The sequence below is a fragment of the Ahaetulla prasina genome, chromosome 3, assembly GCF_028640845.1.
Source record: "Ahaetulla prasina isolate Xishuangbanna chromosome 3, ASM2864084v1, whole genome shotgun sequence".
Taxonomy (NCBI): Eukaryota; Metazoa; Chordata; class Lepidosauria; order Squamata; family Colubridae; genus Ahaetulla; species Ahaetulla prasina.
In genome coordinates, this window is record NC_080541.1 from 46162187 (window position 1) to 46178514 (window position 16328).

The following is a 16328-nucleotide window of genomic DNA, read 5'->3' on the forward strand; positions in this document are numbered from 1 at the left end:
TGACATTAACCCAGATAAAGCAAATAATCTAACCATGGGCCTATTCCAAGGAGATCACTAAATATATTTTTTACTTTTTTATGTTTTGATGGACTGATTCTTCTAATGAAACTTTAATATTAAAACACAAGGATTTTCCTTTTCCTTTTGGCTTCATTATTATCTCTGCTACAGTTTCACAAAAACTGGCAGGCAATTAAATATTGATATTACGTAAGTGATGTCTTTGCAAATTCTTATAATAATAGAACTGCTGCTGTAAATAAGATTGAAAAGTAAATGATTTTAGGCTTACAGTTTAATCATTACTGCTTGTACCTAGTTTACCAAAAACTGTTTGTTACATATATTTCTTAATAAATATTTACTCTGCTTACAAAAGATCAATATTAACTAAGACAGTGTGTAAGAGAATTGTTCTCAGTCTGGTGCATAATTAAAAGATATTCTTTCAGAAAAAAATAAAAAGCAGTTATATTTCAAACTTAGATTTTGGTAGGAAATAAATACTATTTGAATCTTTGAGGGTTCACTAGAATAGCAATAGAATATGTGGCTTGTATATTTTAGGAAGTGATTGGTTGTAACTTGATATTTTGGGGGGAATAAATAGAGATAAATGCAGTGCATTTTTATTATGTTGAAATCCAAGATAGTAAGGGCTACATAGTTTGAGTGTGTACGTAGTGCTTTATCAGGTATTTTTGTGGACTTGTCCTCTTCTTCTCAGTCTCTCCATCTGTGCATGAAAGAGCTCCCATCAGCTATAACTGCCTTGGTCTCTCCCTATTCATTGTGTATGCACAGGGGCTGTAGCAAATGAGAACACTGTGCTAGAAGGACTATGCCATATATATTTATAATACTTAGGAAACAATCTGTTCATACAGATTGAGGCAAAGTATTATTCTTCATGGAATTAAAATTGTACATTTCTAAATGACAGCAATACATTTTATAAAGCCATAATTTTAAGGATAATTAAGATTATTTTGGGTAAAATAAATTGAATTTTGTACGACTCTATTTTTGAAATGTTGGGATAAGATGATTGTGCTGTGATCAAATTTTCTGTTATGCTACTATGTTTTTCTTGTTTACATAAGTGTGCCATGGAGACAAGGTGAAGGGGACTATTAAAATACGTACCTTTCTTCTGTGTTAACATTTGCTGCAATAAAATACAGAAGAATGTTTGATGAATCGAGTCATTATTTAAAAAAAAATACTGACGTACACTTTAGTGATCGGTCATTAAATCATTGAAAAGGTTAGAAAAAGACCACTCGGGAGGAAGGAGGAAGGCAGAGCTAGAAACAATTCAGGAAAGCACAAAGAAAATATGGCCATAACTATTACTTCCAGAATATGTCATGAGTTGTATTATACTAAGGATATAACTCAAACTGTTATTTAACATATTAGGACCATTTGCTTCACATTGACATTGCAGAGACTTGTGACATCAAGATAGATTACACGAACAGTTTTTAAGGTTAATACAAAGAATTCCTTGCATGTGCCGTAGAACTAAACCTAGCTAACCATTGCTGAATTTAGTTCACAAATGTGAATGTGACATATGAGGGGGTGTACTCACTTCTGTGACATACTGTATGTTCTGAGTAACAAATGGTGCCTTCCTAACAGTGGTATAACAGTCTCTGTAGAACTAACAGTATAGAAGACATATAAAACAAATCTAAGCATACCATACAAAATCCAATTCAGATTAACAGTTACAGTAATTTGTAAAATTGATCTGATTCAATACAACAAAAAATTAAGAAATTTGATTTGGCTTGATATGATTATCAAACTGATATGATTTAGATTATGGGTTGATTAAGAAAAAGTCATTTCTGCATATATGTTGAAATATCAATTTTTTTCAGATATATCAAATATATTCAGATAATTTAAACAAACTTGTTTTATAAATATGACTTGGTATGAACATTTCAATAGCATCAAATGTCCAAACTGATTATTTGAATAGCAAATGTGCTTTTATATAGGAAACTGATCAAGACTGGGATTCCATCTGAAAAGGAAAACTTTTTCAGATGTGATTCTTGTTGGGCTGATGATGGTAATGGTACTTTGTGTCATCTCAAAGCCTCAGCCAGCAGTTCATATAGCCAGCAGTAATATTCAGTAGTATGCTTTAACATGGGCAAAAGCTTTTTCCACTTATTGGTGTTACCAGGGGAGGCCTCAGAACTTGATTTTAGAAGCTGAGGGAAAGCACACTGCTTTTGGAAGCATTTCAAAGGAAATGTTCAAAATATCATCAAAGCAAAGCAACTCATTTAAACTTTGCACATCCTTAATTAACAACACGTATATTTTACTCTGCGCACATTATGGTTACATGCTATTTATTTGAAGACAGCATTTTAATAATTCAGGGAATATACATTTAAACCTGCTTTTAAAAAAGATCAGGATGATAAGAAATCTGTTTACCTATTCCAGGACATGGTGAAAAAGAAACTCTGCAAAAAGAAAACGGTAAGCAATTGAAAATACAGACAGTTCAAAAATCTAAAATTCCTGCATTGGTAAGGACATATTTGAAATAGTCTAATTTTTTTCTGCGGTTTTTTTTTGGGGGGGTGGGGGGGACTTTGACACCTACAGTGAGACAGGGTCAATCTGAGAAAGTAATAATCATATCTTTAAAAAATACTTTGGATGCCATTCTAGGATTTGGGAAGAAAATGTTTTATCTATATGGTTTACATAGTTACAGATATCATGTTTTCCATTGGAAATGGCACTCAGGCAAATCCTAAGACTTCTCCCTAATGTATCATTTAGACTTCTTGATTTCCAACCTTTTTTACTTGTTTAAGAAATACATACTTTTTCACATTTCTTCCAAAAAGAAAAAAGAAACCCCAAAAGAAGATAATAATTTAAAAGCTTGGGCAACCAGATGCCTACTGTGCATCACAAGCCATTGCTCCCTGGCATTTGCAATTTGGAAGCATGCTGTTCTTGTGCTAAAAGACGGAGACAAAGAGACAAACCTTCAAATTTCTGACGTGACCTATCATTAAATATATATTGTTGAAGATCTCCAGTTTTCTTACTAATCTTATGCTGAATGAGTTGAGTCAGCTACATTTTCAGTTTAAAATAAAATGGGTAAGAGATGAAAAGTTTTGCTTTAGCTGGCAGTATTGATACCTTTTGATTTATTATTATAACATGATGTTTGAACAGAAATATAGCAAGAAAAAAGGCTACTATGATTTCCAGTGAAATAAGAAATGCTCTGTAGAGGTTGCTATCTTAAGATAGCAGTTTATTGATTTTGATATGTATTGTAAAAGTTACACCATAAAATATGCATTGTTTAAAATTACTGAAAAAAACCAACTGAATTGTGCAAGCATGAAATGCCCCCACCTTGCTATTGACTGAAGCAGCCCAACCTTTTTTTAGATTTCTACATGAATTTGGGGGGGGAAAAGAAATTAATCTTTATGAATGGATTCCTGAAAGTGGATGCACTTTTTTTTTCAGTCATACCCAAAAAAGGTTGCTTTAATGGATCATTGAGACATTTTGTATGTATCAGATCCAACCATTTCTTCTGAATCCTCTTCAGAATTCACCAGAATGTTATACAGTACTGGCTAATGTAGACATCTGTCATTTTTTCCTTGTCCAAAAACAGGATAGCATATGGTAGAATGTGAACTCAATGTCCTGAAGCATATGTGTGTTCTTGGAAAGAATCTATGAAAACAGACCTCCCAAATCTTTAAAAATGATAGTAAATTATTATTTTCTTTTCATGCATTTATCTATGCAATCAATCACATTGAGCTAAAATGTTGTAATATACAAAATACCGAAATATAAGGGTGAAGGTAAAGGTTCCCCTGCACATGTGTGCTAGTCGTTTCCGGCTCTAGGATGCTTATCTTTGTTTCTAAGCCAAAGAGCCCACGCTGTCTGAAAACATCTCCATGGTCATTTGGCCGGCATGACTAAATGCTGACGGCGCACGGAGCGCTGTTACCTTCCCACTAAAGTGGTCCCTATTTTTCTACCTGCATTTTTTACCTGCTTTCGAACTGCCAGGTTGGCAGATGCTGGGACAAGTAATGAGCTTATTCAATTACGCGGCGCTAGGGATTCGAACCACTGAACTGCCAACCTTCTGATTGAAATGCTCAGTGTCTTTGCCACTGATATATAAATGTGTTTAAATATTAAACGGAAGGACTAGTAACACTGCTACATAAGTAGATAACTCCTAAAAATACAATATGACAGTTCTGACATGAGAAATATATATGGGAAATACAGTCGCTTACAGTCGCTGTAAACCAAGTTGACAAATTGGTTTAACAGTTGGTGGTTTTGGAGTTCTGGTTAAAAATATCTACAATTTGTCTTAGTAGCCATGGTTGTCCTGAATTCTATAATGGTAAGCTCCATGAGTGTTTTTGTTCATTCTAGATTAATTTTCCCCATACAGAAGTGTTGGAACATCCACCTCCCCAAAAATATGCTATCTTTATTTCTTGATGTAAACTTTTCAATGTTGATATTGGAGATGCATAACCTGAAATTTCAATGCCAGTTTTATCCCCAATGGCCCCTCCAAAGGGCAGAAAAAGATACTGTACAAAGAAAATGACCATATTAAATGAAATAATTTAGATTTATTACATCAGATTTATTTTTTGAATTTATTCCACCCATTGCTTGGAGGGGGAGACTTTCTTACTTATTTATATTTTATATTCATGTTGATCCCCTATGTGTATACGGAGACCTCCAAACAATAAAAGCTATAGCTCTGCTACTTACCACATTTAGAATGGTAAAAACCAAAGAGGATAATGGGGTTGGCAGAAAGGTGGGAGAGAGATCTTTGTAGGTATAAGTGTGGGGCAGGTTTGGGGCAAGAAAGAAAGAGGCAGAGAGAGAATGGGAAGCAGAAGCTGACACCAACATACCATTTTTAGTTTTCAAATTATTGTGGATGTAAAATGTATTTTTCCTTCCGATGGAAAATTGATTTATTATACCAGAGTTCCTGAGTTGCTCAAAATTAATCTCCAATATTACTGAACTTGGTGGAAATTTTGTGGGTTTTTTATGCTCTTTCATAGTAAAGAAGAAGAAACCAAAATTGCTCAATAAATTTGATAAAAGTATTAAAGTTGAACTTGATGCTGCAGAAAAGCTACGCAAAAAGGTAAAATTTAGTTTGAAAAATTAAAACTGCAAGTTAGTGTGTGTGTGTGTGTGTGTGTGTGTGTGTGTGTGTGTGTGTGTGTGTCGGTCCATGTATCATGCCACATTGCTAAATTAATTGCTAGTAAACTTCCTCTCGGGGGAAAAAAGAGTGTGTGAATAGGTATTAGCAGAAATGTTTTAATATCTCTGAACGTTCATCAACATCAATATGCCAGTAATTGATGTACAACCAATCTTGTCTTTGGAGTGATAGTCTTACAGCTATAGAAATTAGCACAAGCCATTTGTCATAATCTCTCTCAGAGGTTATGAGGATTTTTTTTATGATAAATGGCTTGTGTTAATTTCTCAACATAGTGATCAGAAATTATTCAAAGTTAATCCTCTCTTAAATAATTATATTTTAAATACCTATCAAGGCCTTTTTAATTTTCCTAGGATATTCATTTTAAACCCAGACACTACAGAATTTTGTTTTCTTCCCTGAATTTATATCATTGTTTGTATTTCTTTTAATGATATTTTAATAATGGATTTGCAAAACGTCATTGTATCTGTTATTAAAATTGTATATTATATCTTAAGTACAAAATATTCCACCACGCTTCCCTGACACTAGGTTCTGCAGTCCCCAACTTTTTTCCATCTATATGTGTTGAGTTGCAATATTTATATTTCCTTGTTTGGGCCTTGTGGGAGTCAGCATCCAACATATCTGGGGTGCAGTCTTACTTAAATAATAATTGTAAGGATTTCTCTTCTTTATTTATAGCATATCTCTATATGACTTTCAGGGGAAAACAGAAGAAGCTTTAAAGGCATTTGAAGCTTTGGTAAACAAGTATCCCCAAAGTCCTCGAGCAAGATATGGAAAAGCCCAGGTAAAAATTAAACAAGAAAGCAAAAAGTTGTGCATGGAAAATCAAACTATGGTATATCTCATTATATATCCAAGATTTTTTAACGATTGCAAATAAAGTAAATTAAATAAAGTATTGATATTAAAAAATGAAGAATTGCATTAGGAAACCATTTCTGATTTCATAATCTATCACTTTTTTATTCTTTAAAATACAGTGGTACCTTGGTACTCATCATTAATTGGTTCCAGGAGGTGTGATGAGTACCAAAAATGATGAGTACCAAACAAATTTTTCCCATAAGCAAGAATGTAGTGAGTCCCAAGGCAGCTGAAACCAACAAGTTCTAGCTTGTTCATTGAATACCAAACAAATAATGAGTACCAGGACAAAATTTTCATATCAGAATCCACTGGGTACCAAATTCGATGAGTTTCAAAGCAATTGCATACCAAGCTACCACTATATATAGGGGGAAATACAATATTATCTCATAAGATAATGTGTTAGACTAAGGTACATTATTTTGTTGTAACTAACTTAATTGGACTTTGACAAATTCTTCTGAGCTAAGAGTATCTTCCTTTATTTCTCTCTTTTAATAAGTACAGTAATCAGTAAATTATATGGTTCAGAACTGGCAAAAAAAAAACAAGTACAGAGCATAGTGAATTATGGAATTTAATGGCCAAATTGTAGCATGGCATGAAAAGGACCCTGGTGGGAATGATCACCTTTTTTGAGGCCAAAATCTGACTTTGAAAGAAAGCATTCCTATAAAATTGGGATTGGAGGGAGGGAGAAACTTAATAAAGAATGAATGTTTTTTCTCAATTTTATTTGTTTTTCATTTTGTCATATTGAAAATTCCAATTTGCTACTAACTTTTGTATGGATTTGGAAGCGAGCCCAAATTTTCAGCATTGGTGTACACAGGTAGCCCTGATTCTGCATGTTACAAACCTCTGGATTTCTCAGGGAGTTCCCCTACAGATTCTTTATAGTATAGAATTGCCATTTCATTATTTTGTGAATGAGAATAGCAATAGCAATAGCACTTAGACTTACATACTGCTTCACAGTGCTTTTACAGCCCTTTCTAAGCGGTTTACAGAGTCAGCATATCGCCTCCAACAATCTGGGTCCTCAGTTTACTGACCTTGGAAGGATGGAAGGCTGAGTCAACCTGAGCCGGTGAGAATTGAACTGCTTGCAGTCAGCAGAATTAGCCTGAAAAACTGCATTCTAACCACTGCACTACCAAACAGAAGTTTTAAAAACATCCGAAGCTGAATAGTCCTGTTTATTGTATGTGTGAGAAAGCATTTGATAGCTAGCCATATCCAACAATGTTGCACTTAGGGACAAATGATTACAAAATTTAGATTTTTGGATCTAAATAATTGAAATTAAGACGTCTTTTTCATGGCATTAGAATAATCATTTAAATTTATCCTAATAATATTGGCTAAATACAGACAAGGTACTAATTGGGGTTCAGTATTAAATCTTTTATCTGCTTATATTGCACTGAGTGAATGGAACTAAGTATCAAATATCCATTTAAGTCAGTCCCAAAAATAGGAGAAAGAGAGATACATTTGGATGGTTCAGATAACTTAAGTGGCAAGGAGTTGATTAAAAAGGTAAAGGTAACATATGTGCTAGCTGTTCCCATGCTCATCTCCGTTTCAAAGCCGAAGAGCCAGCACTGTCTGAAGATGTCTCCATGGTCATATGGCCAGCATGACTAAACACCAAAGGCGCATGGAACGCTGTTACCTTCCCACCAAAGGTGGTCCCTATGTTTCTACTTGCATTTTTTACATGCTTTCGAACTGGTAGGTTGGCAGAAGCTGGGACAAGTAACAGGAGCTCACTCCGTTACGCTGCACTAGGGATTTGAACTGCTGAACTGCCGACCTTTTAATCGACAAGCTCAGAGTCTTAGCCTCCCTTCCAAGGAGTTGAGTATAAAGTGCAAATATCAAGGGCTCAAGTTACATAGGTGATTTGGGGGGGGGGAGAATTCCTTACATAACCCTAGACAGGGCTAGGGTTTTCCCCTGTCCTGTAAAAATTAAATGGTTAACTGCATAATTTTTTAAAAGCAGTACCACTTTGATCCTACTTCATCAGCTTTCAGGCTTTCCCTGAAAGAAGGGAACAGGTGATATAATGTAACACTTCCTTACATGAGTAGAAGAGACTAGCTAGCTCATGCCTTTTCTCTTCTGAACGCCTTTGAACTTCTCACATTACAAGGGATTAAGACATGGTATTCGCTCTCCTACCCTTCTCAGGTGATGTAATCCTAAAATGAGAGTACGTTCCCTAATCCTGCAGTCTGAAATTATCTGGCGAAAATGTACAGGTAGTCCTCAATTTATGACCATTTGTTTAATGACTGTTCCAAGTTATGACAGCACTGAAAAAAGTGCCTTACAATCAGTCTTCACACTTACAACTGTTGTAGTATTCCTGCAGTCACATAATCATGATTTGGGCATTTAGCAACTGGCATATATTTATAATGGTTGTAGGGTCCTGGAGTCACATGATCACCATTTGTAACCTTAGGGAGGTCTGACAAGCAAACTCAATGGGAGAAGCTGGATTTGCTTAATGACTATGTAATTTGCATAACGACTCCAACCCAAAAAATCATAAAATCAATTGTATTTCACCTAACACACGCATCACCTAACAACAGAGGTTCCGATTCCAACTGTGGTCATAAGTCAAAAACTACCTGTACTGTGTAATTTTTTTAAGGACATCAGTGTAAAAACCCACAAAGGAATATATTTAAATCCTTAAAACTTAGTAGCACTAGCTTACTATAACTAAAATGCAGACATGATACTATTGAAACTTACAAAATTAATTACGAAATTACCTACTATTAAAATATGATAGTCATTTTAGATGCATTTAGAATACAATAGCAGATATTTTTGTTTTTTTCAGCCTTATGTTCCTTTTTCTACAAGGAGTGGAAGACAAGATCATCTTAAGTTCAAAGTCACTATATAAGCATCCCAGAAAAAAGAAACTAAGGAAAGACATGCATTGAAAATGTATTGATCGTTTTGAAGCAACGGTCATATCTGGATAGAGACATGGCTTTTAAACTCTTAAAATAAGTTCTTTGTTTTTGATGATATAACAGTGTCACGGAGTTGAAGTCTCATTCTTCCTTTCGTATTCAAGAATTATGTATCTGCCATATTCAGTTTTTACACATCAAAATTTTAGAACTCACATAATGATGATTTTGAAATAAATGTTATAATCTAATAGCCACTGATTAATTTAACCCATGCTTTAAGTTTGATAGAAATTTCAATACTAATTAATGTTTTATTGTCACATACAGAGTGAGGATGACTTGGCTGAGAAAATGAGAAGCAATGAAATACTCCAACGATCTATCACTACCTATGGTGAAGTGGCCAGTCTGCCAAATGTCCCTGATGATCTAGTAAAGATGACACTGAAACGGCGGGCAGACAGGCAGCAGTTTCTTGGTAAGTTTCTGAAACCGTAGTTACCAGTGGCCCGAATGTTGAAAAATGTTCTATATTTTCATATCCAGGAATGTGATATTCTTTTGTAGTTTCCAAGCTCCTAAGCTTATGAGCATCAGGCAGGATGGAAACCTATTAAATTAATTTGAATACTCTCAAAATATCTCTCAGTCTCTTAAATGTTTATTGTAAACCATCTAGAGTCACTTAAAGTAGGTAAGATGGGTGGTGTATAAAAGATAAATAGATAGACAGACAGACAGACAGACAGATGATGGATGGACGGGAGAGAGAGCGGAGAGGGAGGGGGAGAGGGAGAGAGAATCCTGCAACAAATTTCTATTGAATCTGACAGTGACATTTGAAGAAAATTGCACTGGACAAATTATCACTTAAGTAGCAATTGTTAACTGGCTGATAATTCAGCAGTTCCTAAATTCAGCAATTCCTAGGCGCCAGTTTGGTCTAGCAGTTAAGGTACCAGGCTAGAAACTAGGAGACAGTTCTAGTTCCGCCTTAGATATGAAAGCCAACAGGGTGACTTTGGGCCAGTCATTCTCTCTCAGCCCAACTCACCTCATAGTATTTTGTTGTGTAGAAAATAGGAAAAGGAAGGAATAATCAGGAGGAAGAAGTATTAGGTACGTTTGCCATCTTGAGTTAATTATAAAAATAAATGAAATAATAAATAAACAAAATAAATTAGATAAAAAATGAAATAATTCAATGAAAACTAATGTTGCTATGAACTAGTAATTAAAATTAATGGCTTTTATGAGAAGTCAGGGTGTAATCCGGCCTTATTTCTTTTAATTGCACAAATGCATAATGTTACCCTCTTTCTGCCTGAGATTTGAAACAAATCACATTAGTTCCTGAAAAGTACCACATTTTTTGGACTATAAGATGCACTGGACTGGCTTCTGGGTGGCGCCACCTTTCTCGTTGGGTGCTAATTTATGGCACTCTGCATTGAATATGGTAAAAGACGGATTTAACAACTGATCCCGGCTTCATTTCTCTCTCTGGTTGAAAGAGAGAGACAGAGCAAGGGGGAGGAGTTGGGTAGATTCTCCTAGGGGCTTTGTTTTTGTAATACAAAGTCCTGAACGGTCGAATCCCCTTATTTACCCCTCCCCCACCTCCAGTATTCTCTGCGCTCCTGAAAAAGCAGGAAAAGAGGAAGGTGTCCACTTCTGCTAGCAATTGATTTCTTTTTGTGGATACGAAAAGCAGGCGGAACGAGTGTGAGGAACAATTATTGGTTTGCAAGTATTTTTGATTTTCTGACTTCCGCCCCCCCTTCAGTTTCGTTTTAGAGAAACTGAAAGCAGAGCGATACATCAAAGGGAGCTTTGCTGTTGAATCGAAACTGAATGGAGATTTTATCTTATTGTGTTTGACTGTGGACTGTTGGATTATATTACGCTGTTTAAGTACTTTATAAGGGGAATCTCAGCAGGAATTTTGTTATGGAGGTTCTTTCAGAAGAATGGATTCGTGACTTTATACAGGACTACACAGAAAGTATGTATTTAATTATTCAAAAATACGAATTGATAAATAGATAAAAAATAAAAAGTTTTGGATGAGAGTTTGGAGCAAATTAACCAGTGCAATTATTCGGAAAATGGAATGGAGGACATACAAATAAAAGTGGATAAATATGAAGATTTGATCGTGAAGAAACAAGGTGATCTAAAGAAGTTTTCTTTAAATAGTTTGGATGAGCTGCCTGAATTTGTGCTACAGGAGATTGTCCCTCAAATGGAAAAGACCCACAAGCTTAATGTTTCCCAAGAGTTCTCTTTTTGGACTAATGGAATATACGGCAGTAATTTTTGGATTTCTGGACATAAGGAATTACTAGGAAATATTGTGATTGACTTTTTAAAAGGAGCAACGAAGGAAAGACAGAGATTAATGCACCAAAAAAAATGGCAAGAGACAAAAGTATTATTCTTGAAACAAGGTTTTTAAAATATTAATAGACAAAATATTAGTGTCCCCGAAGGCAATTTGTGATTATAAGAGACTAGATTCTTGGATATACTGGATATTGATCAGGAAGGACTAAAGTTGAATAGATATTGTAATTAATTAAATAATATTCTAATTTCGTCTATTGAAATTTTATAACTTTTATAATCTGTTGTATTGAATTTTAAATAGAATATTCTTGAAAGATCTTATGTAAGAAAGACTTGGGGAAATTATATGGTTATATGGTTATAGAAGCTATAAGGAGATATTCTCTGAACTGGATTGGATTTTTATGCTTTAGCTGGTTTTAAATATTTTAGGATTAATTTGTTCTACTGATTTATATATTTTATTACTGTTTATTGTTAATTTTTTGAAGGATTTGGTTATGTAAGGAGGAAGTCAGAGCTAGAGAGGGAGAATTGGTATAATAGTTTTGGGAAAAAATTTTTTTAGCATATGTTTGTTTTATTTTTAACTATACCTTGTGTTTGTTCCGGGAAGCCGGGGGGGGGGGGGAGAGGGTTTGTGAAGGGAGAGGGGTTGGGGGGAAAGGGGGGGAAAATTTTTCTTTGTAAAACTTTTTGAATTAAAAAAAAAAAGATGCACTGGACTATACCTTAGTTTTTGGGGAGGAAAATAAGAAAAAAGCTGACTGGCAGGTCGATCGGCCTCCCTGAATACCCTCAATCAGCTGTTCCTAGAGGTGAACTTTAGCAATAAGTTCATTGGTTGTGAGCTCTGCACCTTGCTTTTTTTTCAGCCTCTGAAATCTCTGTTTGAGAGGCTTGGTGGGGCTACATTCAGTGTATAAGACACACCTAAATTTTCACCCTCTTTTATGGGGGAAAAAGGTGCGTCTTATACTCTGAAAAATACGGTATTTGTCCTCATGAATTTCTGCCTAGGTCTTGTCTTTTTCAAGTTATACCTCAGAATGTCCCAGAGAGTAACTGAAGAAACAGGTTAAGCATAATCAAATCAGGTAGTCCAATGATGGCAGCATCTTTCCAAGTTGCAGACTTTTGGTAACCATTCTCACCTTTCCCCCCTGAGAACTCATGCAGAGGAAATGATAGGTAGAGAGAAATGCTTTTCTATATTTGTGGGTCAAAAGTGCTGCAGCTGCACTCTTGCCAGCTTTGGCAAATGCTGTGGAAATTTGAAGGTGTGCTGAAGCTGCCAGACTGGAGAATTCTTGACTCATGCTGAAAATCTTCCAGATTGTGCTTTTGGGAAGGCTGTGGATAATCCTCACAGCATGTGCTGAAACAGTCAGAACCTAAGTGGCCAATGCATATAGAGAATGCTAAGATGAGCCTTCTCCTGCAGCTCAAAGCAATTGGAGGCAATATAAACTGTTTTGTCTCTCACATCTACAAAAAGAATCAGGTCACCTGCTTGCGTAAATCTCTTTGTTAAAGTGAATCAAATACAGGCCTAATGCAAATACACCTGTTTGTTTCCAGTGGCTGAAATTGCAGTGTACAGGCTTACAAGCTGAAGTTTTATTGTGAAAAATAAATCATTTGTCACAAAATGCATTTCAACTAATCATTCCCAGGAGCATTATATTACATGTATAATTTACATTTGAATCATTAAAGGTAGTAATTTTCCTAGGTTTATTCTGAGGTAGCCTATGTAGTTTCAAAGATATACGAGCAGCCAGCCTTTCATTAAATAGTGTGATAATTGTGAATACTGTGATTAAAGCCCGTTTATTTATATCTGTAATTGATGCAGTTGAGAAAAAAGACCAACAATTTGGAACATGTATTTTATTGCCCAAAAAGAGAATGGTGAAAATGCTTTGATTGTGCTCTAGAGGTCTCCATAACACTAGGCAATACACTCATAGTTTTCTAAGGCATGCCTTAGAAGTGTACAATTATACATGTTCCAATGTTTAATAGCAGATAGTCTGTTTTATTGTTTAACAAACTTAATTTATTTTATTAGCAAAGTTCTTGCATTCCAAGTTGTTTCTTCATATGTGTAGCCAAGTTGCTTTTTTATTGTTTTCCCATCAAATTAGGTCGCATGCGAGGTTCATTAGTTACACTACAGAAACTGGTTGGCCTGTTTCCTAATGATACTTCATTCAAGAACAACCTTGGAGTGGGTTATCTTTTAATTGGAGACAACAGCAATGCCAAGAAGGTTTACCAGGAGGTGAGCTTCTATTAAGTACAGATAAATGATTCCGAAAATACTATATATGTGATTATGCAAGTCTTTATATAGAAGAACCATGCATTAAACTAATCTAGGTAGGTGGATAAAAACCCTAGATATAAGTAATTGATTAATTGCATTGCCTATTTATTTTCACAAATCTAAAGACATCATTTTGACATTCTCTAAGGCATTAATGGGCAATGCCTATAAGCCTTAAAAGTAGGTTTCACTATTTATATGCTTTTTTTCAAATTCTAGGTCCTTAATTTTTATATCTTTTACTCTTTTCTTCTTCCATTTAGATAAGGATGACATATTCAGGGCAACATCATAGCTTTCTTTAGTCATTCAAACCCAGCTATGTGACAGTACTGCTACAAATAAATTAAGCAAGTTGAGAATGAGGATAGTGCTTCTGAAATATTCATGTCTCAATAAAAGAGAATATTTGTAGCTCCTGGTTGAAATGAGGGGTCCTTGATATTCTGTGAGCTTGGTTATTTTCTTGCAGATGTTTCATTACCCAAACGAGGTAACACAGGGGTGTCAAACTGGCGGCCCATGGGCCGGATGCGTCATGCACAGGTCACGCCCACCCCAGCTCCATGAAGGGGAAAAATGGTGCGATATGTCATGTGATGGTAATGTGATGCTGCAAGTTTGACACCTGTGAGGTAACATCACCAAAAAACTGATGATGTTACCTAATATAGGTAATGAAAAATCTGGAAGGAAATAACCAAGCTCAGAGAGCACCAAGGACCCCTCATAGTCATGTCTATCTGTTGGTCTCTCAGTCTGTCAATCTGTCTCTCTATCTATCTGAGAAAAGCAATCCTGCATGGTTTTCATGAGATTTTATGAAATTTTCTTATTTATTCTAATGGCAGCCCTGGCACCATGGCACCTCTGAGTGCCATAGTGTTGACCATAGTATATTCCTTCACATCCATGAATTGGAATAAGAAATTGTAGGTCAGCTGCAAACTTACAGAAATCTTTTCTGTGGTCTTAAAATGCTGTTAACTATTGCTCTCAATCGCTTTAACTAGCAAGATCAATGGTAAAGTCTTGTAATCTGTCAGCTGTTAAAGAGCCAGATTTTAACAGCTTGACTTCAGTGTTATTCAGGCCTTCAATTATTCAGACCTGTTTGAAAAAAATCTCACTCCTTCAGTGAAGCTAAGTAGTAAAAATTAAATCAAAGAATTATATGTCTTTAACTGGAAATCAATCTGATGGGAAATGTGCCCTATTTCTGGGAAATGTTTTATGAGACCATCCATTGTATCACAGCTTGGAGGCAATGTCAAAAAAGCGGTAGCATTTCACTTTTCCCCCCCATTATATATTTTTCTTTTGACTGTCATAGTCTGGAATTGAACACAATACATTAAAGATACTCTTTGTAAGAAATCAAAGCTGCTTTTGTTTTCAAACAGGAATTGATCTTGTTTTTACTTTTTTTCAAGGGCTTCCTCTGTAGTACAAGAAAGCTGAAGACATGTTTTCACTTATTCGGGTTATGCTAGTGCTCTGAACCATGCATGTAATGGCTAATGGAGTCAGGTGACTTTGTTACAAGGAAAATTCCCCTATTAAACAGACATGTGGTGTTCTCTGTACTGTTTGGCACCCCATCTTCCATTAAATACATTGTACAGATAGCAACATTCCATTGTACAAATCCAACATTCAGAATTCTTAACATGGATCTTAATAAAATCCATTTCTATGAGAAATTTCATTTCTACTGTATTCCATCTGAGACGCAAAAAGAAAGTGGTATCGAAACCACTATGTTCCATTGATACTGAGTTTTTCTCTTCTTTCTTGTAACATTTCACATCTGCTGCCAAGTTTGAATTTTTCTCTGTTTCTACTGGGGAAGAAAGTGTTATATAGCAGGGACTTGCACATCATGACAACATCACTTTTTGCTTTTAAAAAAAATATTTATTGGATTTACAGCTTGGCCCCCCCTTTTTTTTAAATAAGAACTCAAGGTAGCAAACAAAGTGGTCTTTTTTCCTATTTTTCTCCAGCAAGAGTCCTTTGAGGTTGATTGGGCTGAGAAAGAGTGACAGGCCCAATGGTCACCCAGTGAACATCTATGGGTAGGGTAAACTACAGCCTAGGCCTCCCTGCTCATAGTCCAGAACCTTAACCAGTATACTCATGGTCTGAACTAGAGCACCTGGCCCAAAGTTCCCGAGGCTGAGTAGGGACTAGATTCTGAGTCTGTCAGCTGCTAGTCCTATTCCAGACTAGCATAATGCTACCAGATAGAGAAAAGAGAAGGACTGACAGGGAAAAAAATACATTTTTAGGTTTTCTAAAAATTCATTGATGTTTTAGAAAGCTACAGAGGTGAAGTTGTCATTATTATTATTTTTGTTCTGCCTTAGGTTCTAAGCCTGGCTCCTAATGATGGATTTGCAAAAGTGCATTATGGATTCATTCTGAAGGCAGAGAACAAGATTGAAGAAAGCATTCCCTATCTGAAAGTAAAATTTACATTGCGACTTTTATCTTTTTCTATTTGAGA

General features: G+C 35.4%; 1 protein-coding gene across 3 annotated transcripts in view; it reads left to right on the forward strand.

The window, feature by feature from the left end:
• ASPH (aspartate beta-hydroxylase) overlaps positions 1-16328 on the forward strand; it is a 108214-nt gene that overhangs the window by 61960 nt on the left and 29926 nt on the right. For all 3 annotated transcript variants that reach the window (XM_058174531.1, XM_058174533.1, XM_058174532.1), the window contains 6 exons: positions 2479-2514; positions 5139-5224; positions 6021-6107; positions 9466-9616; positions 13638-13774; positions 16189-16287. In XM_058174531.1, coding sequence (XP_058030514.1) covers positions 2479-2514; positions 5139-5224; positions 6021-6107; positions 9466-9616; positions 13638-13774; positions 16189-16287 — 596 coding nt within the window. The remainder of the gene's footprint in view (positions 1-2478; positions 2515-5138; positions 5225-6020; positions 6108-9465; positions 9617-13637; positions 13775-16188; positions 16288-16328) is intronic.